At 45.7% G+C, this 24578-nt stretch overlaps 1 protein-coding gene across 10 annotated transcripts in view; it reads right to left on the minus strand.

Annotated features, from left to right (window-relative positions):
• Positions 1–3193: 3193 nt before the first annotated feature.
• The window catches only part of SVIL (supervillin), a 267829-nt gene continuing 246444 nt past the window's right edge, over positions 3194–24578 (minus strand). For all 10 annotated transcript variants that reach the window (XM_053572488.1, XM_053572489.1, XM_053572487.1 and 7 more), the window contains 11 exons: positions 23218–23362; positions 21999–22275; positions 16945–17096; positions 13989–14094; positions 13162–13369; positions 11595–11728; positions 10234–10389; positions 8002–8145; positions 6363–6487; positions 4275–4430; positions 3194–4180 (listed from right to left, as the gene is read on the minus strand). In XM_053572488.1, the coding sequence (XP_053428463.1) occupies positions 4094–4180; positions 4275–4430; positions 6363–6487; positions 8002–8145; positions 10234–10389; positions 11595–11728; positions 13162–13369; positions 13989–14094; positions 16945–17096; positions 21999–22275; positions 23218–23362 (1690 nt within the window). In that variant the 3' untranslated portion in view covers positions 3194–4093. The remainder of the gene's footprint in view (positions 4181–4274; positions 4431–6362; positions 6488–8001; positions 8146–10233; positions 10390–11594; positions 11729–13161; positions 13370–13988; positions 14095–16944; positions 17097–21998; positions 22276–23217; positions 23363–24578) is intronic.

Consider the following 24578-nt stretch of genomic DNA (forward strand, 5'->3'; position numbering starts at 1 on the left):
TCAGCGCAAATCCGCAGGGCTGATTATAGGAATAGAAAACCTCTGATGTTTTGCAAATCCACCGTTCTGACCCAATCCTTGCACATCCATTGCAGGTAGGCTGAAGCAGCTGTCATCCTTCTACTGACGGGGAAAGATCTGATGTGCTTGCAATGCAATGCATTTACTTTTTAAAAGTAGGAAATGCCATAACAATATAATTAATTTTCAATGATTTTGCATCACTATCTTAATCTATCGACTTGTTATTGTCTTTGTACAGAGGTCTGTTTTGAGCCTTACTCTGGATCTGAGGTCAAGCTCATGAAAAGGAACCTCAAATTCTCTCTCTGGGCCCTCCCTTGGTGCTGTTCACCCTCAGCAATGAATGAAGAATGGCTCAGGGAGTTGGGGGAGGCAGGTAGGGTCGGGGGCCCTGGGAAATCCTTGATTCAAGTCTTCCTGCTGAGACTGCTGTGATCGCAGACCTCACAGGCACATAAACAAACATCTGAGGACCAGTGTCCGCCACCTACTGTTAATGGGAAAGTTAAGATGCAGAACACATTTTCTCTTTAAAAAAATATGAGCTTACACACCAATGTTAGTAGATGTAAAGGCAAGGGTCGGGAATATAAATCATGTTCTTAACATGCTTCTATTAATATTTGGGAAGGAAGATTATATATAATTTTTAAATCCTAAATCATATATCCTTGAAACACTGGCATTTTTCACAAGGATCAGCTGTTACTATCTTTTAAACTGCTTTCTCGAGGTATAACATATGTGTGCGCGTGCATATATATGTGCCATAAAACACACTCATGTAAGTCAATAAATCAATGCCTAAGAAGGTTTTATTACCTTCTTAGAGTTGTGCAACATCACTACAATCCAGTTTTTTTTTTTTTTTGCAGTTTTTGGCCGGGGCCGGGTTTGAACCCACCAACTCCAGTATACGGGGGCCAGTGCCCTACTCACTGAGCTACAGGCACCGCCCTACAATCCAGCTTTAAAACATTTCCATCATCTTCCAAGAAGATCCTTCACCTCTCACCCCATCCGTTGCCTCTACTGATGTACTTTCTGAGTCAATTTGTCTGGTTCTGGAAATTTCGTGTAAATAGAATCCAACAATATGTGGCCTCTGTATGTAGCTTTTTCACTGGGTTTCTGAGATCTCTCCATGTTGTAGAGTGTATCATGTGTGTATCGCGTGTGTTATCGTGTGAGATCCGCTCCATTCGCTGTGGGACAGTTTGGCCAGTCTTACAGAGGTCTTGCACTTTGTCCATTTCTCCAGTGATGGCCACACAGGGTGTTTACAGGTGTGGGCTGTGATGAATAAGGCTGCTGTCAACATTGGTGTCTGAGCCTCTCTGTGGACATAAACTGTTAATTTTATGATCAGAAAAATAACAGAACTAAACCACCAAAGTGAATCCTCAAGCTGTTTCTGGAATACATTTCCTTTACCAAAATGGGAATTTGAAGAGTGGGGCAGAAATTTTAAAATAGGAGAGAAAGATGTGTGCTCCTGACGAGGCTGTCCCTTCCTCTGGCCTAGGGACGCTTGTTCCACTCTGGAAGGGCCCCCGTTCTTGTACCATTTGTCTAAAGCTTCACGACACACTCAACGTTCCATCTACCCCACGGTACCTCTGATCTCAACCTCAACCAAACATCACCTCCCCCACAACTCCTTTAGTTCAAAAGCAGCACATTAAGGGAACCCCAGTTCCCCGAGCCTGCTGTCTTTAGTCAAAGCAGGGGTTTGAGGGGGGTGAAGGGAGAATGTGGAGAAAAGCCTGAAACACCAAGTACAACTTCATGGGCTGAGTCCTTACGCTGTAGCCATTCAAGTTCTTAGGTGAGGTCTTTTCTCAGGACGCCAAGGTCAAAGGTTGCAACTAGGGGAGGCAAAGGATCAGAAAACCACCTAAAGAAAGGCTCCAGTTCTGTCTGTAGGCAGGAAAAAGATGCAGGACACAACGCAGAGGGAAAGAAGCAAAAAGTGAAGAGGCATCACAAGCTGGGGGTCTTATTTACCAAGAAGAGTCAAGAAGCAGACGGCCAGCACGTCCTGGGGGGACAATGTTTAATACGAGTAGATATACACAAGTTTAAGGCACTTTGGAACAATCCGGTGGTAATGAATATTAACGAGGACACCTGTCTTGTTTATTAACTACAGCAGACTCCACTGCAAGTTCCTGTAACAGCCTGAGTTCCTTCTGTGTACCTAAGGATTCAAGAGATGTCCCAAACCTGCGGTAGACGGAGGCAGCCTCCCCTCCCTCTTCTGACACTCCACAGGCTGCCCTACTGCCCTAGGAACATTTCTCTGCTCCTCTTTGCCTGTTACCTACGGGATGCAGACTGTGAACCTCTGTCTCTCTCTTTTTCCTTGTACTGGTTTTGGTTTAATCCATAATTTCTAGGTGTGTGAGGATGTTCCTTAACTTCAACTCTCTTGCTTTCCTACCTTAGCGACTGTCCAGATAGTATCAATACCAGCAGGGATCTAGCATTGGGCAATTTTCAAGACTTTCCACTTCCTACTTGCTCAGAATCCTGTGACGTAGGCAGGTGACCTAGTATAGTCTCCTTTTAAGGAAATCGAGGCAGAAAAGGTCAGTGACTGCTTCACTGAACATCACTGCACCATCACAAAGCAGTGGGACTAGAAGCAAGTTGCAGGCCCCAAGTAAGTCCCGAAGTTTCAGGTGGATGTGCTATGATCAGATTTGTTAAATGCAAACTCACAGGGAGGGGAGAGGCGGTAACAAGGTTTGTAGAACATTATCAAAACCGTGGATTTGGTATTTTAAGAACATAGCTTGTGAGGAGCTTTCTAACTCATTTTTAAGTTTTCTGGCTCCTCTGTCCATTTAATTTTGTTGAAAAGGCACTGAGATCCTGAAATTGAAATGTAGATACAGTTGTGGGCTAAAAAAACTTTCCCTTGATTTATAAAAATATGTCTTCAATATAGTACTGAGAACTAATTTTATGGGGCAAAGAGCTATTTAATCTTATGACCCTGTATAAAAACTTGCCCTACACTAAATTCAGAGTTACAGCAGTTGACACTTCATGGTAAAATACTGGTTCTAGGTCAACATTTACAAAAAAAAAACAATTTTTTTTTTTTTTTTTTTTTTTGCAGGAAAGAACATGCTTGAGATTCAACGTGAACCAATCGATCAGCTGTGTTTATTCTGATGCTTTTATTTTGGAATCCCCTGTCACAAAATGACATGTGTATTGTTTACAACAGGTATTAGAAACTGAGATGTTTTTATTTTTACTATTTGAGAGTAAAATTGTAGATAAGGTTCTAAACCATCATCGAAAACGCAGAGCAAACTTTTCTGTATATAAACTGTACATAAAAACAAGGCACTATACATTTTTTGGGGGGGAGATATTAAGGTAGAAAGGTTGATTCGCATAGATTCTTCAGAGTCCATGCCATTAAGTACAAATTCTTTGTTCGTTTTAGCACCGGAAGCAGTACTCAGAACAAGTCATACCTAAGGCTGAAGGGAACATTCCCGAACACTTATGAAGAAAACATACTGGTGGCAGAGTTAATTGAATGGAAGCAACTCCGTCTACCTCTTAATATTATTTTGACACCCAAAAAACAATCTTAGAAGTGAATGAATACATATTGCTTTGTTTAAATACATATTTGACTTATATGGTGTTTATATAAATATATATATAATTTTTAGAATCCACAAACTATCAAAACAACACTTTATAAAGAGAACTGCTTCAAAAAACAAAAAGAAAGGCAATGCTTAGCTGGAACAGGAGGGCAGTGGTAGAGCAGCTGTCGAGGAATCACCGCTGAGTGCACGAAACAGATACTTTTATTAACATGACCTGCCCAATTGTGCAAAGGAAGTTTCCCAACAGTTCTCTCCAACATTTACAAAATACACAACTCCAGGACGAGCAGAGTGGTTAACAACTGTCAGGTTCGGAAAACTCTGGTTTAAAAATAACTCGTTTAAAAATACTAGTCCAAAAATAAATATCCATTTCCCTGGTCCAGTGGTACGGAAGGTGACCACTGAGGTTCCTCCGCCATCTCTGCCACTCAGAACAGGCCTTTTGCTTTCTTCAAGTTCACCTGCTTCCACACGGGCAGTGCGCTGTACTGGTCTCTCGTCATGTCTAGTGCAAACTGGAGGAAGTGGAAGAAACGCCCAGTGGATCAGAAAAGGACTCTGGAAGGAACCGTGCTGGTTCATTACCATCCCACCTGAAGAGGCACTCACCTCAAAGTCTTCATCGGTGAGATAAATCTCCAGCTTGAGAGGATCCACTCCTTCTGGGAGGGGCCTGGCTAGGAGATCAGCCAGTGGATAGATGGTTTTACAGAGCTTGGCTAAGACGTCTTCCACCAGGGTGATCTGATTGGAAACTTCCGTATCCTAGAGAAGAGGAGGGGGCAGAGAGCAGAACTGGGTGTCCCATGTATGAACGTGCTTTATCGAGTGTTGGCGAAGCCACAGCCCTGGGCCATCTGCACACAGCCTGGGGCCCAAGGCCCTTGCCGTTCTCCCCCATTCATGTGTTTTCTCACCCTGCCTCAGAGCTTCAAATACATCCTGTCTCAGGGCTGCCTCCCTCTGAAAAACACGTAGGGACCTTCCCAGGAGTAGATTACGGACTAAGATGACTGAAGTCAGAAGACCAGAAGCCTCTAGCTAATGGAATTTGTTCAAAAATATTAAAAACTGTAAGAGAAATCACACTCTATCCCCTGGTCCCATGTCTTAATCCGCAATAGAAAAATAAGGTAAGAAAATGCATCTAGAATATTCTGGGGTAGAATCAAGCTTTCCTCCCCATACACCCCCAAACCACTGTGTGCCTTCAGTCTTAACAGTCTACTCTGTGTAAATTATCTTCCTCCATTACACTTGGGACTCCGGATTGGCAGCTGTCCTCTTGAGTGGGCAGATGAAGGGAATGAATGACCAAGAGTTGCAGTATAGGGATAGACTGGTGGTCCAAGAGGTAGATTTTGGAGCGAACCTGCCTGCATATGAGTACTGGCTACTCTACCTGCTGACTCTGAGACTTTGGGCAGGTGAGTTCAAGTTTTTGCACCTGCATCGAAAAAGTGGAGATAATAATAAGATAGATCTTGATGGACTGTTGTGATAATTAAATGAGGAAATAAATGTAACATGTTTGTAGTGTCCAGGGCAGAGCCAAGGCTCGGTGAATGAGAATTATTCCTGTAACTTGCTGGAGTGGGAGACCTGATCCTTCTCTGGCTGAAGTCCCACAGGCCTGCATGACAATAAATGGCCCCCTGCTGACCCCTCATGACCTGCAGTAGATATAGAAAAGTGATCACGATTTATGTCCTTGAACTTAGACTGCAAGTGGCAGCCCCAGGACTTGTAATCCCAAGAGCCTTAGGGTTCTTGAACCCATATTTATCATGAACGGAATCATCTTGCTCTGGCTGTGCTAGAGATCAGGCTGGGCTGAGCCCTTTCTCTGTGCATATCCAATCCATGTGGCTACTGGGACACAGGTCAGAGGGAGCCATAGTATTTGCATTTTCTTTCTCTTTTTTTGCAGTTTTTGGCCGGGGCTGGGTTTGAACCCGCCACCTCCAGCATATGGGGCTGGTGCCCTACTCCTTTGAGCCACAGGTGCCGCCAGTATTTGCATTTTCAAACAGGCTATCTCTCTGGCTATGCAGCGGTGAATTTTATTTCAGATTTCCTTTAAAATACACTCAGGTCACTTCCCCCAGAAAAGTGGCTCTCCTACACAGTAACAAAATCAAAATGTAAAAAAATCTCTTTCCCATAATCTCCCCTGAAAAAAAAAACACTGGACTAACAATTTTAATAACCCATAAATTAAGAAATTGGACATAGCTATAGTAAGCTTCCTTTCTGTATGGTTGGACAATAAAACATTCGTTTAGCTGTCTGGACATACAGACCCATCACAGATTTGTTTTGTGATGTCTGAAACAGTGAGGATGTGGTCGTGCATTATATGAATGTTGAGAAATAATACCAAGCGGTAGGTGTTTAGCTAACAGAATGAGGAGCTGGCGACCTTTATGTATATATAGTCTTTAAAGTAATTAAATTCCCCTTTGCTTTTACATTGTACAGTTTGAGTCTCACGTGTAAAAAAATTACTGAACTGGTATAACTGATTTCCCATCAGGATTCTCCCCTTCCTAAGCTAATTGCATGTAGACTTGTTAACATGTTGCAAAAGAAAAATATTTTCTCACTTTGCAAGTGCAATTGGATGCTTCTCCCCAAGGTAACCCACAGTCCAGAAGGTGGGGGAGCCTCCTTCCTAGGCCAGGTAAGCGCACTTACCATTTCCGTGATCTCGGCAATGTCCTCTCTGTGTTCCCAGCTGGGAAACATATTGGTGAATGTCAGGGGTTCCAGACCGGCGTGGATAAGGTAAGACTTGGGGGGCGGCTTCTTCAGATTTTTCCCTGTGGTTACATACAACATGAACGTCAGTAGACCCAAGGACGCTGTCTCTCTGGGTGCCCTTGAAATCCTTTTCCTTCTGTTCAAACTCTTGCCTTTATGCTTAAAATGCAAGTTATGAGTGGTTCATAACAACATGTGGATAATTTTTCTATGAAATGTTAATTTTATGCCTGTAAGAGTGATATATAATCAACCTGACTCTATACTTCTACCTGACAAAATGCTCCTGGATCCCTAGAAGCAGGAAAGCGTGGCTCTGTGGTTTACAGATGGGGCATTTTTCTTGCTCTTGCTTTAATGATGGGTTAAGTTCAATATGATTAGATAACTAATAACAGCACTTTATAAGTCCACTTGAGCTATAATGTTTAGTAATAATTTATTTATTTATTTATTACTAAAGGACTTTTCAGGAAGAGACTTAATGATACGTACTTGGTGAAGAATATCAATGCAACCATAAAAATTTGATGAGAAATTAATTATTGGCCTCTTCATTTTATACAGACAGTGCCAAAAAAATACATATATACACATTTTAAGAAAGGAAGAAACTCGATTAAATTTGTAATACTCAAGTCACATTCGACTTCAGCGTTCATCTTTTGTTATTGGTATGTACTGAGTATTATAATTTAAATAGTTTTTTTTTTTACTTTCTTAAAATGTGTATACATTTTTCTGGCACCTTCTCTTTAAAAGATCACAAACGTCAGCTGTATAGTATAATAAAAAACCGTAAACTTATTAGAAGTCTTTCTTTTTGGATGCAATGCTAGAAGCAATAATGAATAATAAAAAGGTTGGCATTAGCATTTGTCCAGCTGGCGGGGGGGGGGGGGGGACTTCTATTCCCCAGTGGCCTGGTGACAGTGAGCACAGTGGAGGGCAGGCTTGTTTCCCAGCATGATAAATCCTGAGTGCACCAGGGTTTTAATCTGTCCAGGGAACTCCATGAGGCAGCCTTTAACCTTGAGGGTAACAAGTTCAATGGTCTCATGACAGAAAACCTAGTTCTCCTTCAGGCAAGCAGCTAAGAATGTGCTTAAAAATTACCTGTAGCTCAGTCGTTAGGGCACCGGCCACATATCCTGGGGCTGGTGGGTTTGAACCTGGCCTGGGCTTGCTAAACAACAATGATAACAACAAAAAATAGCCAGGCATTGTGGAGGGCGCCTGTAGTCCCAGCTACTTGGGAGGCTGAGGCAAGAGAATCGCTTAAGCCCAAGAGTTTGAGGTTGCTGTGAGCTGTGAAGCCACGGCATTCTACCCAGGGTGACATAGTGAGACTCTGTCTTAGAATAGATAAATAAATAAAAAGAATAAAATAAGCCTCCAAAAGTTAAAGGGGGAAAAATCGGTTTCATTGTCACCTGTCAGGCTTTATTAATGCTGGCTGACACAGAGAGGGTAAAGGGGTCTGGGGCTCCAGAGAGCTGCTGGCTGGTGTGCTGGAGGGCTTCCCTACTCCCTGCGATGGGCCCTGGGGGCTCAGCACCTGGGAGGGCCTCACCTTTGCAGTACTGGAGCACTGTCTCCATGGCGCTCTTCCGGTCAGATGCCCAGCGAATGCGGGCAGAGCCAGTGATCTTATTCTCAATGGGCCACCAGCCTTGCCAGAGATACACCTCATGGTGATTGTCCACAAGGAACAGCGCTGCAACAGAACAGGACAGTCAGGAGTTCCTTTCAGGACGCTTTCAGCTCACCCTTCCCCAGACCTAACAGATGGCGTCCCTCCCTGTGCTGTGTCCGAGGGCAAGATCTCAGCAAAGGAGCAAATAGAGGGCACCTCAAACATCCTGCCCCTTTAGAAGTTCAACTGGGAGAAGCCTCTAGGGAGAGTGAGGTGGTCTCAACAAGGTGGTCTTTCATTCCTGGTTTTCCAGGTCCACCTCTCTTTGCCCAGTTCAACTGCAGGCCCACTGCTGACCTTGGCATTGGAAAGCCTGGGCCCCTCCAGCTACCAGCAGGGCTGTGATCAAAGAAGAGCAGATAAGAGGTTGTCACCACCACTTATCTCCCAAGAGCACAGCTCACTTGCTCTCCAGGTCATGAGCACTCTTACCCCGGGTCTGACTGGTTAGTGATGATGCGAGTCCACAGTTCTCTTAGAGAGAAACGGGCTTTAAGAATCAAAATTGTTGTGTCTCTTCCTTTTCACTTTTTCTCCTCCTCACATTACCAGCCTGACTCTTATACCACATAGCAAAAGGGCTCTGACCCCTGCTGGCTTGGCCTACCACGTGTCTGTTCCTGGCATGCATTTCAGGATTGTGCGGAAACCACATGGTGAAAAAAGCTCAGTGGAGGCTCACACCCTGTTGTGGGCAACAGCCTCTCTTTCTGGACACTTATTAGTGTTTCCCACAGTATGACACCGGCACTGGTCAAGCTTTTAAGTGGTGACCTGGGCTGCCAGTGTAAGGCGAGGTCCTGACTGCAGCTCAGGGCTCTTTGTAACATGAGAAGGAACAAACATGAGCTACAGGGAAGCTGACCTTGGACTTGAATGGAGGGAGGACAGGAAGGGCCATCAGCCCAGCCTCCTGAGACCATCCCAAACAGAATGAGAGCGTAGGGGGTTTCTGTCTTGAGAGGGTGGCCTGGTAGAAATAGCCCTGACCTTGGAATTGGAAGGCCTGGGCTCCTCCGTGGAGCCTTGGTATGGCTGAGACGGTTCTTTGACTAACTCAGCCAATACCAGCCCCCACCCTTCTGCCATTTGCTTTCCCAGGCTTCCTTACAGCTGGGGTGGCCATGTGACCAGCTCTAGCCAATGGGATGTAAGCAGAAGTCAGCTGGGACTTCTGGGAAAAGTCTCTAACCATTGACAGGGAGAGATGTTGCCATGGTGGTCCCTTTCCTCTCCCCTTCTGTCTGTCTCAAAGCCAACCAGGCAACTGCAGCACAGGCAGGCGACTGGGGCCTATGACAGGGAAACTGCAGGACGGTGGGCAGAGATGCCAGCCTGCCACTGTTGGCTCCACTGGTCTTAAAAGCAGTCTCTGGGTGAGTTCAGTATCTGACCCTCTGTGACTTACACCAGAGGTCCCCAGCCTTGTTGACACCAGGGACCAGCTTCATAGTCTACAGACGGTGGGGGCTGAGGATGGTATCAGGATGATTCAAGCCATTACATTTATTGTTCCACTTTATTTCTGTTATTGTTACATGGTAATACATACAAATGAAATGATTCTACAACTCGCCATCATGCAGAATCACTAAGACCCTTGAGCTTGTTTCCCTGCAACTAGACAGTCCCAGTCCTGGCCTCACCACCTCAGCCCCACCTCAGATCATCAGGCATTAGATTCTCATAGGAATCACACAACCTAGATTCCTTGCACGCACAATTTATAGTGGGGTTTGTGTTCCATGAGAATTTTAATGCCGCTGCAGATGTGACCGGAGGTGGAGAGCCCTGGGAAATGGCTGTAAAGACAGATGAAGTTTTGCTTGCTTGCCCTGTGCTTGTCTCCTGCTGTGTGGCCCGGTTCCCCACAGGCACGAGTCTGTACCCTGGAGGCTGGAGACTGCAGCCTTACACTGTAATGGGAGGTTGATTTCATCCTCCTCCCTTTTGGGGTAGGTGTAAAGATTAAGTGCGATAATATAAGCAAGTATTCCGGGAGTGTACTTGGCAAGCAGCCGCTGCTCCAGAAATGTTAATGTAAAACCAGAAGCCTTTTGTGGGAGGGATGTGTCTACTGCTCTGCACAGCTGCCCCTGCAGGCCTCACCTGGCTGGGGCGCACTGTACAGATCCTCCTGCAGGAAGGGCATGGAGCTGACCAGGGAGGGGGCGCGTGCGGGATACGTGAACTCTGTGGCTACAAAGTCTCCAGAGGAGCTGCTGAGGATAAACAGGCGAGGTGCGAAGTTAAAACTCCCCGGATCTTTGAAAGAAAAGAGAACAAAGCTGAAGACATGATATGCATCAAAGTAAATTTCAGGTGGATCAACGAATTAATGTAAAACATGAAATGATTCAAAGCATTGGCAGAAACATAGGTAGGAGTTATGTGAGCTTCGAGGTGGGGAAGGCCTTTGTAATGGTGATATTAAAAGAAGTAATCAGAAGGGAAGACACTTATGCATTACTTATATAAAAAGGAAGAAAGTTTAGTGCAAAAAATTTTCAAAACTGAAAAAACAAGTAACAAAACAGGAAATATTTGTATCAACTTGTTAATATCTTTAATAAGGAAATGATACATATCTCAATCAAATGTGCAAACCGTGCAAAGAATATTCACCAAAGTACAAATACCAATGGCTAAAAATGTTTATATTAAAAATATATAAATGTGTATTATACATAAATTTTTTTCCCGGTACTTCTAATTGAAAAAGTAAATTAGAACAACGCTTAGCTATCTGTTTTCCCTCATCAATTGGGCAAATAGGGAATGGAGAATTTGCCGAGTTAATGATTGTGTAGGGGAATGAATACTTTTGTATACTGCAGTGAGAATGAACTTGGTGGGGATGTTCTGAGGGACGCTTGTTGATACGTGCTATAAGATTTTTGTAACAAGCTCAGCAGTTCCATTTTTAGGTATTTCTCTCAGATATAAATATATATACAGTAGAACCTCCATAGCTGACCACAACCCTTCTCTGAACACATCCTTTTCTTTTGAGACAGTTTCACTATGTTGCCCTGGGTAGAGTGCCGTGGCGTCACAGCTCACAGCAACCTCTAACTCTTGGGCTTAAGTGATTCTCTTGCCTCAGCCTCCCAAGTAGCTGGGACTACAGGCGCCTGCCACAACGCCTGGCTATTTTTTGGTTGCAGTTGTTGTTTGTTGTTTAGCTGGCCCGGGCTGGGTTTGAACCCCCCAGCTTCGGTGTATGTGGCCAGTGCCCTACTCACTGAGCCTAGGCGCCGAGCCAACCACCTCCTTAAGTTGACCTAATTTTCATAGACCAAACACACATCACAGGTATGTATTAGCACAGTAGGCCTAGTTCCTTAGGTTGACCACCTCTGTACGTTGACCAGTTTGCCACAGTCTCTTGGGTGGTCAACTTACAGAAGTTGTAGTGCATTTAGCAATAAGTTAATTTCAATAAATGAACGAGCTTTAAAAGGCTCTACCTTGAAGCATGCAGTCATAGGCCTTCCTGTCTCTCCTTCCTAAAGCATCCCAGAATCCCAGAGGCTCGGAGCCTTCGTCACACTCGTGGATGGTCACCTTGCTGCTGCTGTGCAGGCCCGCCTCCAGGGGACACCTGCATGGGAGAAGCCCCAATCATCTTTCATACACCCAAAGGGTATCGGCAGCACCAAATCATCCCAGCTCACGTCTACAGGTCAGTTCATCTGCTCTCTTGTGCTTTCTAACTAACCGTGCTTCTTACTCAGCAATGAAACATACTCTGTGGCTTGTGTGTGTGTGTTGGGGAAGGAGGGATTGGCTCGACCCCTAGAGAGGAATGTACCATTAAACCTGTGATGAAATAATATATACATTCATACATGTTGATGATTTTCCTTCTCACTTGCTAGAACATAAGCTTACGGGGACAGAGAGTTGGGTTTATGCACCACCAAATCCCTAGTTTCTAAGGCTGTGTTTGGCTCCAAGTAGGTTCTCACTAAGCATTTGTTGAATGAATAAGTGAGTGAGTGGCTTGTGGTTTTGTTTTTCTTCAGTGGGCCAAGTGAAGAGTTTGATGGGCCATCAATGCCTATGGACAGCTCACTGAGTCACCTGCCATCCCTCTCTGCTCTCCGAGCCCACACAGGGGGTTTGGCTTCACATCTGCCTACCTGTGGAGAACGCACCTGCCCCATTGTCCTTTTGCTCACCCTCTCCACACAGTACGGGGTTTCAGAGCAGTCACGGGGGACATGCCCACACTGCCCTGTTGCTCTCTGGTGGCATGCTCTGGCCTTAGCAAGTGCTTCATGTTTACTATGAGGATGGTACCAAAGTACTCGCGGGACTCAGTCACCTGCCGAGTGGCAGGGGAACACGGGGCTTTGGCTGCTGCAGTGCACATTTTGCATGGGCTGCTAGGAAGCTCAGAGCCAGAGTGGTGCCCACGGGAGTGGGGAGCTCCCTTGGTTCTCGCCTCCACCTCCCTCCAGCCTCCCTCTTCCCAAGGTCCTCACTCAGGATTTTCTCAGCGTGGCCCACTCTTTGCTGACTGTGGCAGTCTGCCTGGGAGAGAGGAATAAAACCCAACTCACGGCGCATGGTGGCCGGCAATTCTCCGTTGCTGCCTTCTAGAATGGGGGATACCAATGTTCTCTAAAAGGGGACATCTTCCTGTCTGACACAGATGGCTTCACCGTTAGCTTTTTAACACTCCACTGTTCTGACAGAACCAACAGTCTGAATCCTCCAAAAGGTCTTTGAAATCTGCTCTTTCAATATTAAAAGACTCCAGATTTATAACTCAAAAGCTAAACGGCAACTACAGAGACTAATCCGAAAACGGTCTTACTGACACGGGGGAAGCCCTCCAATCGGATGTCCTGTCTGAGACACGTGTCCTTTCTCCTTGGAATGTCAGAGGTCTCTGAGCACATTCATAAGGGTCCCCTTGGTGGAGTCACTTGGAGCACACAATTGGGGACTCTTAGGAACCCTTCCTGTCTCAGCCTGTGTCCCTCTCTCCCTTTGGTGGCGAGCTCGCCACATTCACACAGCACTCACTGTTCCTTGATTTTATTGGCTGCCGTCCTTCCGACCTCCTTGGTGTGGGCCTGGGCTTTGCATCCATGCCACAGGTATATGAGGGCCTTATTTACATTGAGAACCACCATGGAAGTCCTGGACCTCAGGCTGCTGCAGTGACAGGCCACCTCCAGCAGATTTCCTTCCATGGGCACTTCTCCTCGCACGCAGTACAGCCTCCACTCACCTGCAGGGGGCACCCGCGGCACAGAGTTAGGACCCCAGCTAGGGACAAGAAAAGCAGCCTTTCCTGGTTGCCGTGCAATCAGGGACTGAAGGGACTGGGAGGGGAAGCATGAAGTCACCCTGGGCAGCACATTTGATCTTAGTGCCATCCCAGAAAGCAGATCCTTCTGGAGTCAGAAGCGGGTTGCCAAAAGTTCACGATATAGAAAAACCATTTTTCCAAAATGTGTAAGTCATACCCCAGGCATATTTTAAAAGGCTATAAAGCTAAGACTTTTTTTTTTGGATGCTGGCCAACAAAAATCTCATAAATTTATAATAGAAGATCCACCAATTTTTTTTTTTTTTTCTTCTAAAAAGAGTAGACAGCTGCTGGGAAGACTCAGGTTCAGGCGAAGAAATCTTCCAGCCACCTGCACACAAAGATGGGGCCTTAATTCCTCAGGGGGGAGGTGGGTATGGGCTCCCCATAAAGCTGATTTATCAGGCAAACAGGTGGCTTTCAGTGTCAAAGCCACAGCTATATATGAAGAGAGACTGACTTTAAATCCCCTCACCTATAAAAATACCTTCCGGGGGGAGGGAAAAAAAATCAAATCCCAGCAGTAAAAGTGACTTACTTTGAGCATTTTCTTCCTCCTCTTCCCGCCTCCCGGAGTGCACCACCATCCCCCCCTGGAAACACTGCAGAAAACAGGGGGGCTCCTTGCCCTGGAGAACCTGGACCTTCAAATTTAGACACAGCAAAATCAGTAACAGCGATAAGTAGGGTTTTCAAAGTCATAAAAAGAATACATGCCTTTTGTAGGAAACTTGGAAAACATCAAACAAAAGCCAGTGATAACGCTATTCTCTAAAGATGAGAACTATTACGATTCAGTCTGCAGCCTTCCTTTCAAAGGGTTTTTCTGGTAGAAAATTTTTTCCCCCCTAAATGAAATGGGGAGTGTTGTTTTATGCTGCTTTATACCCTTATTTTTTTCACCTAATATTTTTCTGTCATTAAATATTCTTTTAACATGTGAATTCTCATATGTGAATGGGATTCCATGGTACCAGTGCAACAGGGTTGATTTAAACCTATTTTAAACAAGGTGTATACCTCTCAGCAGTGAGAATGACTAATCACTGACTTAGTAATTCTGGGGGGGGGGGGAATGTGTCCTTTGCAATCAACGTAGCATGGCCAGTACTGTGAGCCTCTCATTTTTCTTCCCCAGGTGGTGCCTGCACCATGAACGGTGTTGGGGTTGAATCAGGTCCCTGTCACTTTGCAGGACATTTTGCCTTAAAGAGGAAAATATTTTGTTGTGCTGGCAGTTGGGTAGTTCTGAGAGTTCTGAGAAAGTATTTTGCACCATAAGGTAAATTTATTAATCTTAGGGCTTTTTTTTGAGACAGGGTCTCCCTCTAATCACCCAGGCTGCCTGGAGGTTTCATCAGAGCTCACTGCAACCTTGCTCTCCTGGGCTTAAGTGATCCTCCCGTCTCAACCTCCCTAGTAGCTGGGACTATATGCGTGCAGCATCACACCCACTAGTGGAAGTGTTTTGTATGTTTAAAATAATTTTCCATCATTGGATTGATAATTGATGAAATGCTCAAACTATAGAAATTGAGACTGAAAACTCCCAAGGATTTTTTTTTTTTTTTTGAGACTGAGTTTCACTCTGTCACCCTGCCTAGAGTGCCATGTCATCATAACTCACAGCAACCTCAAACTCTTGGGCTCAAGTGATCCTCTTGCCTCAGCCTCCCAAGAGGCTGGGACTATAAGTGCTCGCTATAATGCCTAGTTTTTCTATTTTTAGTAGAGATGGGGTCTCCCTGTTGCTAAGGCTAGTCTCAAACTCCTGAGCTTAAGCAATTCACTCACCTCAGCCTCTCAGAGTACTAGGATTACAAGGTGTGAGCCACTGCACCTGGACTCTAAGGATAATTTGAAGGAGGCATGATTAAAACATATTTATTCATGGCCTTTACCATAAAAAGGAGAAGTTGTAGTTGAAATTACTATTAGGAATAATAGTAATTAAAATGCAAATGTTGCCAATGACCATTTCTAAAATATAGTCCGTAGTAGAGAATACGCACTTCAACATTCTTTTTGGGAAACCCGATTAGTTCTTAGCACTCTAGAGGCCTGGGTGGGTGTTGATCTATTTCTGCAGAAAAATGGGGCCTTAATTGTCTTGGGGCCTTTGTCTCAGACAGTCTCTGCTGTCTTCCTTCACGCAAATGTTAATTATGCATCCGAGGAAGTAAAAATACTTGCATGTGGTGTCCTGTTTTCTAGAAGCCCCAGAGACAACTCTTACTTGTTGATACTAAAGGATGAGATGCCCAATGCACAGATCATCCAAAGATTAAAAAAAAGAAATGTTTACAAAACCTTGGATTTGGGTAGCAGTCCCTGCCAGGCTCTTGGGTTATAATGGGGTCATGAGGCCAAGGTGTTGTAAGCCCAGGGCAGACTGCTTGTGGGGGAAGATGGATAATAAATAAGTAATCTAAATGATTATGTCATTTTACATGGCAGAAAGTAGGCCTAAGAGTGAGAGAGTGAAGGGAGAATGAGGAAGGTTTGGAGGGATTGGGGGAGTGTCTTTTTTATTTCTTGAGACAAGAGTCTTACTTTATCGCCCTTTGTAGAATGCCATGGTTTTATAGCTCACAGCAACCTCAAACTCTTGGGCTCAAGAGATCCTCTTCTCTCAGTCTCCCAAGCAGCTGGGACTACAGGCACCCGCCATAAGGCCCAGCTATTTTTTTAGAGATCGAGTCTTGCTCTAGCTCAGGCTGGTCTCAAACTTTTGAGCTCAGGCAATCCACCTGCCTTGGCCTCCCAGAGTGATAGGATTACAGGTGTGAACCACTTTCCCCAGCCTAGAATAAGTGGTCTTGCAAAGATGCCCAGGCCCACCTTGAAGGTGGTAGATCCCCCAGGAAGCCACTGAGACCACAGTCTCTGTGGTAGAGAGAGTGGCCTGATCTGGAGTGTTCCAGAAAACCCACTCCTGCTGCTATGAGGAAAGCAGAAGATGGAGTACTCAATTTTTACATTAATCTCTGATAGATTTCAGGTAGATTTGTGTAAGGGAAACATCTGATTTAATTTTAAGGTTCTTGAGCCCAAACTGCTCTTCGGGATGATTGTTGCAAGTCACGCTTCTCACTGGCAGCACGCGAGGGTCCTGAAGAACCCTTGCTAGCCCTGGGTCCATTCTTCAGAAGTGGACGATGGCATCTCTTGATTTTACTTGCTATTCCTTGCTTATTAGTTAGGTGGAAACCTTTTAAAACTATTCATCATCCATTTGTGCCTGTGGCACGGACTCACTATTATAGACATTACATTTTGTCTCAGATCATATTATAACAGGTGGGAGGATAAAATACATGGGAAGCACAGCCCGAAATCTCCAGGAGCCAGACCAGGGCTGGACCTGCTTTGGGTGACATGACAATGGTCTTTGCCATTAAAATCAGGTCTTAGGGGCCAGGCCGAGGGTCATTGGCTCCCAGGAAAGGATGTCCGTCTGGGTCTCCGTGGGCTCAGCAGCTCCCAGGACTCACCTGGGCCCCCCTTTCCTCATCCAGCTCCACTGTCATCAGCGCCGACGTTCCCTTCTCGCTCACTGTCGACTGTCGGCCTTGCCAGAAGAAGTAGACGCACTTCTCTTTGCCGGCCACCCTCACTGAGTGCTCTGCCTTCTGTCGGCTTCCCACTGTGAACACACAGGGGCACAGGGCCAGGTCAGTAGCTGAGGTCAGAGGAGGAGCAATCAATGCCCAGCTCACTTCTGCAGGGCCTGGACTGAGGATGGGCCATGCACACTCAGGGACGCATTGGGGGTAAGGTTGGTCACACCCTAGAGGAGAGAGAAAGCACCTTTCTCTCCAGCTCACTGCCCCAGAGCCTCCAGGGTAGAGAAACATGATCAGAAAAACCCTCTTGCTAGCCTCCGAAAAACACCTGTCATCCCAGAGGGAGGTGGCAGATCTCTCCTTGTGTGTGACAGAATAATTTCTTAAGCTATTTGGTGACCGCCAGAGCAGGACCAATGGCTCACACAGACACAAATGTGTTTTCCATATTATGCCATTCTTTGGCAGAAGATTAGCTGGTAGGAAGAAGATATTAAAAACAACAGCTGGACCAGTTTTAAGCTCAAAAGGAAAAAATGTAGACTCTTAAAACTAGTCTAGTTTTTTTTTTTTTTTTTAAGAAGCAAGCTTTGAAGTTTTCAAGTTCTGTCAGAAATGGAGGAGATAAATTGCTGACATATCACTTTCATAAAATAATCTGGGATTAAGTCTGATCTCCTTTCTGACTAGCATTTCATAGATCGGGATTAGGCTGCTTGCTCTGGAGAGCGGTCATGGAGGGCTAACTGGTGAAAAGGGCATTTTAGATGGCGCTGTAGACCTTAATATCTCTACATGTAGGAAAATATCTCACTCCAGATTCCTCTTGTTCACTCGTGTGACCAATTCTTACTAAGCAGAGACTCTTCAGGATACTGGGGCTACAGTGATAAACAAGACAGACAACTTCTAGACTTTCATTCTAATAAACAAATAGATGAGCAAGACAGTTTCAGATAGGGATAATGCTGGGAGGACAACAGGTGGGGAGGGGGGCACCGGCAGGATTCGGGCAATGGGACTGCCTGTTGAGAGAGGGGCTTTCTGGAGAGGTGGGTGTGCAGAGACCTGAAGACAGCAATCAGGATACAGAACCTTTTGGGCCATCTTAGTGACTGACTCAAAGGCTCGTGTCCCAGTGTGCTCAGTGGTGGCGCATGTTCAAAATTAATGGTAACAACTGGATTCTGCAGTTCCATGTCACTGCAAATGTTCTTAGTTCTAATCCCACTTGCAAAATCACAGTTTTATTGAGGCATAAAGGTGAGAGGAAAGCTTGTTTAAATTCCTACAAGGACAGTGGTTTTAGCCCTTCCTTTAGCAGAGTAAAATGTAGTTTTCATAGATGATTCTAATGATTTCTTAAAATATTTGACCATACATAGTCTTTCATGCCATCTATTGTGGGTCTGGACTGGCCACATTTATGTGGTTTTGAGTGGTCAAAGTGAAATGGGAACCACCCATGAGTAGATTAGAGATACCCACAGTTAATTTGGAAACTACACTTTTGAAATTTCTGCTCAGATAGCAACAAAAGTTTGTCTTTGATTGGCAAAACCAGTCTTCCAAGTGAAGAAAATTCCTACGTTAACTAGGTTACTAGGGAAAGATAGACTTAAAATAGATCCCAACGGTTTACATAGACTTTGGAATTTGTTAGCACTCAAATATATTGTGTAAATGTATATTCATGCTTAAATAACCAACATTAAATCCTAACATTCTAAAGTAGACTTGAATGTATAATACAATAGAATTATTTTTATAGGTATTTCATAAAGCAGATATTTCACTAATTTTCCTTACAATTTTCCTCAGTGTACCTAAATTTAGTCCTAAATTTATACCACCTACAGTAGGAAGAATTTTCTGGATCATTATGTCTACAACCTTGACCAGATGTCTAAGGTAAAATGTTGATACATCATGCCATCCACATACTTTGGGAGAGTAAGTTTGTTACCAATAGTTCTGTTTAAGAACAAGAGAAAACTGAGCTATGAAGAGCTGCTCATGGTCATGTGCACCTGCACCCCCTACCTATGGAAACCCAAGAGTATCACTCACCAGAGGAGCCTGACCCCGAGTCACTGGGCAGCTTGAGCACCTGACCCTAGCTGCTGGCTGGTGTCTACCCAGAGGAGGACTCCACACCTTTGCAGCTGCTGTTTCCTGCTGCCCCTGTCCCAGAAGAACTCTGACTCAGGCCTGTTTGCAAGTGCAGCCCCTATGGGGCATGAGTGATGGAGAAGACAGGCCAGTGTTACTGAGGGGCCAGGGCTTCCATGACTGCTGCAGAGTGGCTTCAAATGCCATTGGCCGCAGTGCTCTGCTCCCAGAGGGATGCTCTGAATGAAATCTGCTCCCAGCTCAGATTTTATTCTCTGCAGCTGGACTTTTTCAAAGCTGTAACCCTTCTCATAAAGATGCTCATGCTGGCTGTCAAAAGTACATTATTGGATTTACTAGGAAGAAATATAGAAATAATAGAAAAATCACCTGGCTCAAACCATTATTTCCTAGGGGCCTCTAAGCAAATATTCCACGAAGGTCTCAGAAAGCTCGGTTTTATTTATAATAATGAATTCATTTTAATATAGTTTTATTCATTCACTTATTGTGATTTCTTTCTTCTAACTAACAGCTAAGGTAAGACAATAACTCAGTTTCAAACTGTGGTGCCCCCTGCTCTTGCTCTCTGAATCGTGCATTTCCCCTTCTGCATTTTCAGGGTGGCAACTTTGGGTATCTATAAAGTTTGTTTCTTAAAATCCCCAGATCTGCAGCTCCAGAGGTTAATAGATTCACTCCACCTCGCCTCAAACACAGTAAATTCCCTATTACTGTTTTCCTGGCCAGCCAGCAGGGAAGATTATTATTTCTGCTTGCCCCCTCTGCGTCAGAGCAGAGAGCTTAAGTCCATTCTAGAGATTCTTTGGGAATTGCTGTTTTTCTGGGGAGATCCACATTCTCCCATCTTCAGGCTATAAGATGGGAGATTATATTCTTCCCACTGTAATCACGCTGCTTCTGCTGAGACTGTCAGCGATGACTATTTCCTGTACCTACAATGTGAGCGTTCGCTGGGCACCATAGCAAAAGTCACATGTGCCAGACGACAGTGTCCTGAGAGCTAGGTGTAATAAATAATCCCTGTTTGCCAGGTGAGAAAACCAAGGTGCAGACAGTGGACTTTACCCAACTCACATGGCTGGAATAAAGGTCTCAGATTCTGAATCCCAGGGCCTACGGTTCTAACAACTGTGGCCTCCAAGCCACATGGCCTCCTTAGGGAAAGGGAGGAATTAAGTTATGAGAAATGTCTCCTCCTTCTGGGGTCTTTGCCTGACACCCCGCTGTTCCCTGGAAGGAGGGGCCAGAGCTGCTGGGCCTGGGGAGATCCCATTCCCGAGCTTCAGTATGTTCAGGGGCCCAACCTCAAGTTTGCCTCACTGCTGACTCAGCCCTAATCATCTCTGCTGGTTCCCCATGCCCTGTGCTGGGCCCAGGCTTCGGCTCTCTGCCCACAGGGTGAGCTGCAGAGCAGGCTCACACCACACTTGTGTTTAAACAGGATGGGCTGGACCTAAGAGTCCAGCTCTGTGCTCTCCCAGCTGTGTAACTTTGGGGTCTTGCTGCTCTGATCCTCATCTGAGAAATTAACATCACAGCAGAACAAGTCCTGCAGGGCCTGTGGGGCACTCAGCTACAGCACAGGGTAAACCCCAGCATCGTGCCAGAGGGGGCTGGATAGACCTCTAGGCCTGCAGTCAGGGATGCCCCTATAGGCTACCTGGGTCATGGTTTCCTGGCCTGCTACCCCTGCTGCTGGACTCAGTCTCCAGGGACCTGGCTCTCCTACAGCGTGAACCGCTCACCTCTTCCCACACTCACTCCATTGTTGATACCACGCACTTCTTGGAGGCGGGGTCTGAAATGTTTACATAGTCCCCTCAAAAAGCATCTCACACCAAGTAGGTGCTCAGGAAATGTTGCCAGTGGGCAGAGAGACTTATTTTTGGTGAATTGGGAAAGAAATCAAAAGGCTATAAGCCTGCAGGTGTCTGATCAGCCTATGCTTCCTGTGGCCCCTGGGCACAGGCACACCTGCACGGAGAAGGGGCTGGACCCTGTCTCAACAACAACAAAAAATTAAAGAAATAAAAAATAAGCAATGAAATAAAATAAAAAAGCCAAAAAAAAAATAATAAAATAAAAAAAAAAAACCCCAAAATTTAAAAGAGGTGAATAAACTTTCTTCAGGGTTGAAATCTCAGAGCTGAGACAACGTGCTCGCCTAAAGGGGAAGGCATGAGGAGTGCTGTGGGCAGGGGCTTCTTCTGGGCAAGGAAAAGGGATTAAGACAGTTCCAAAATTCACAGCCTCCTGCCCCTCCCTGGCTCTAGGGCGTGGCAGCCCATCCAGGGTTTTGCTGAGGGTGCCGGGCATCAGGGTTAGTCCCGACTATGTACTTACTATGCTGGGCCCACAAAGCACTGTTCCTGCTCTCACTCTCAGCGGAAACAGCTTCTGTTATTTTTAAAATAAATCTTTCATGCATGTATTTACTGCAACCTTACACCACCACTCGGTTCCAGTTTTAAATCACCCAGATATGCTCCACTTAATGACTTGAATTGAAGCAGCACACAGCCACATGGTAAATATCATTTGGAGGCAAATCATCACTTTCCTAGGGAAGCTCTGGGGACAGTGGCAGGGGCTGAGGGAGGGTACCGGGCAGCCTTGGTGTGCGCGTTGAGTTGGATCTCTGTAACGGAGCACCAGAGGCTGGGGAAGGCTGCCTCTTGGGAACCTGCCTCATTTCTTTTCATCTCTAGGGTTTACTAAGTGGCTCCCCAAAGCCTGTGACTAGAGGGCAGCATAGCACTCCTGCAGGTGTGACAGCTGGAAGCCGCTCCAGCAGGCCTCCTGGGCCCCTGTCCCTCCGCTTGAAGGGAACGTCGGCGGTCACTGACCTGTGGTGCTCACCATGTACTTCCACTTGACCACATAGGCGTCCCCCTCGTGGAACTGCCCGATGCTCTGCTTGGGGAGCCTGCTATAGTCGAACTCCAGGATGTGCCAGACATCCACGGAGATGCTGGAGATCTCGAACTGCCTCCTGTCCTGCCCCTCCACCAGGCCATAGCCACGGCCGACATTGACTCCATCCAGGATGGTGCTCACTGTCATCTGGGGCACAGGCACCATTCGCGTCACGTCGTAGGGCTTCACATCAGCCCTCGGGTCTTCCTGCAAGGGAACATGAAAACATGAGGTCAGCTGCCTCGGTGTCTACAGCCATTCCTTGTCACACTGGATGCTGTTTCGACTGCCCGTGGGACAGTACAGAAGCACAGCTGTCACGCTCCTTCTCTGGGGCTTAACTGCATTTAAGGGAGGCCGTGTGTCCAGCAAGGACTGGGAGGCCAGTGCAGACGTCCCTGCACTGCAACAGTGCAAGGGACGTCTGAAGACAGGCACCAAGGGGGCTATTTTCATGTCCCTGAGTTAGATTATAATTGGAGATGTGTCTGCTGTTCTACCAGTGAGTCCTAGGAAGCCTTCTTAGGTTTAAAGATACTTTCCTTTGTGTGTGTGTGTATTTATTTTTTATTTTTGAAAAATTAAAGAAATTTTAATTGACATGTTGTAATTATACATATTTGTAGGGTCACAATCTGGTATTTTCTTTTCTTTTTTTTTTTATTTATTTTTTCTTTTTTTATTTTTATTAAACCATAGCTGTGTACATTAGTGGGGCACCATCCACTTGGTTCATAGATCGTTTGACACATTTTCATCACATTAGTTAACATAGCTTTTGTAGCATTTTCTTAGTTATTTTGCTAAGACTTTTACATTCCACATTTACTAGGATTCACATATACCCTTGCATTTGTGTTTGTTGTATGAGGGAGGGATGGGAGAGGCAGGATGGGTAGCGTGTGGTCATTGGGTACGAAGTGACAATTAGATTAAAAACAAGCTCCAGTGTCCTGATGCACGGGAGGGCGATTATGGCAAACGGTCAGGTATTGTAGAGAGGTTTCTGGATGTTCCCACCACACAGAAATGATAAGTCCAAGAGGTGATGAATTTGCTAAGCACCCCGATTTGGTCATTACACATCAAGACCACTTGTGTTGGGACTCAAACTGAGCCCCGAGTTTGAGGCTACAGCACCCAGACTACCTTCTGCTGGGCGAGCTCCCCGGTGGTCTTCTCGTTGGGTCTCTTCAGTTCCGTCCAATCCAGAAACTTCTCTTTGAACAAAATAGTCTCATTGTGCTCGGTGAGTCTCCCAAATATGGCCCAATCAGGCCGCCCCTGTCCTTTTCTGCAGGAAGTAGATAGGGGAAAAAAGAAAAAAAACCCACAAGATTAAGTCATACTGAAGCAAAGAATCAAAAACAAACACACAGGCTATTAAAAAAGAAAAACTCAAAATATAGAAGTGATGTATAAAACAAGTGGTTTCTTTCCATTTATTTGAGTGATACTGTTTTAGCCTGAGTCCTCGCAAGGCTGTGTGTCCCTGAGGTCGATGTGCCTGCGTGTGACAGGGAACATGTAGGACTAGGTTCGTCTTGCTTCCAGCATGTTCTTGTCTTTGGGATTTCAGGACGGGGGGGGGGGGGAGCCACGTGTACCCCTTTCCTGACTTTATGCTACCCAGCCACCTGCCGGTGCAATGAAGAAGCATCTAGTTCTGAGTTCGCTATGATTTCACGCATGTTACGAGGAAGCTCTCCAGAGCACAGAGATCGGTCTCTGTTCCTAAAGTGAACACACTTTGGTATCTCGCAGGGCGAATCTTTGCACGTTTATTTCTAGGCCACTGGCCGGGACAGCAGGCAGGAGAGCACAAGGACTCAGGAAATGACCCAGATCGACCTGGAGGTCTTGGCTGGTCTCGGGATTTTAGAATTTGGCACTATAGCCAAGGAGGAAGGTAATTTAGAAAAAGCTGAAGCTGAGAAAGTATAATACAGGCGGGGGGCTGACGGGGGGTAAGGGGGTGGTTACAGCCCTGGGAATAACCTGCAGCTGTTCCTCTCCCTCATAGCAGTGTCTGGTCATGGACTGGAATCATGGTGTGACCCTGCGTGGGTCACCTCCTATTTGGTCAGGACTATAGTTTCTGGCATTATGGCTGAGGCACATCAAAAAGGCTGTTTCAAAGGAAACCGAGGATGAAGCGCAGAACACAGAGCCCTCCGCCTTGTGGTCTCACCCAACGTTAGGACTCAAGTATCAGCAGTGATGGGGATTTCACCGCTGCCTGAAAGGCTGTGGACTTTAATCAGAACAGGCCTGAATGACGGTCTTTCAGGTCAATCCTACTCAGCAGACTTGCCGAGATGACTATGGAAGGGCCCTTGGCTGCTGTTTTCAACAGCCACCTTATGATTTGAAGCAAGAACCCAGAAGATTGCAGCACTCAGGGGGTGACCCTGGAGCAGGAGCCGGGTGTCTTTCGCCACCTCCTGCCTTGACTTACACGCTGGAACTGGGCTCAGCGATTTCAGCCTACTTGTTTTTAGAAGATGTTG

This window comes from Nycticebus coucang, chromosome 20 (genome assembly GCF_027406575.1).
Source record: "Nycticebus coucang isolate mNycCou1 chromosome 20, mNycCou1.pri, whole genome shotgun sequence".
Taxonomy (NCBI): Eukaryota; Metazoa; Chordata; class Mammalia; order Primates; family Lorisidae; genus Nycticebus; species Nycticebus coucang.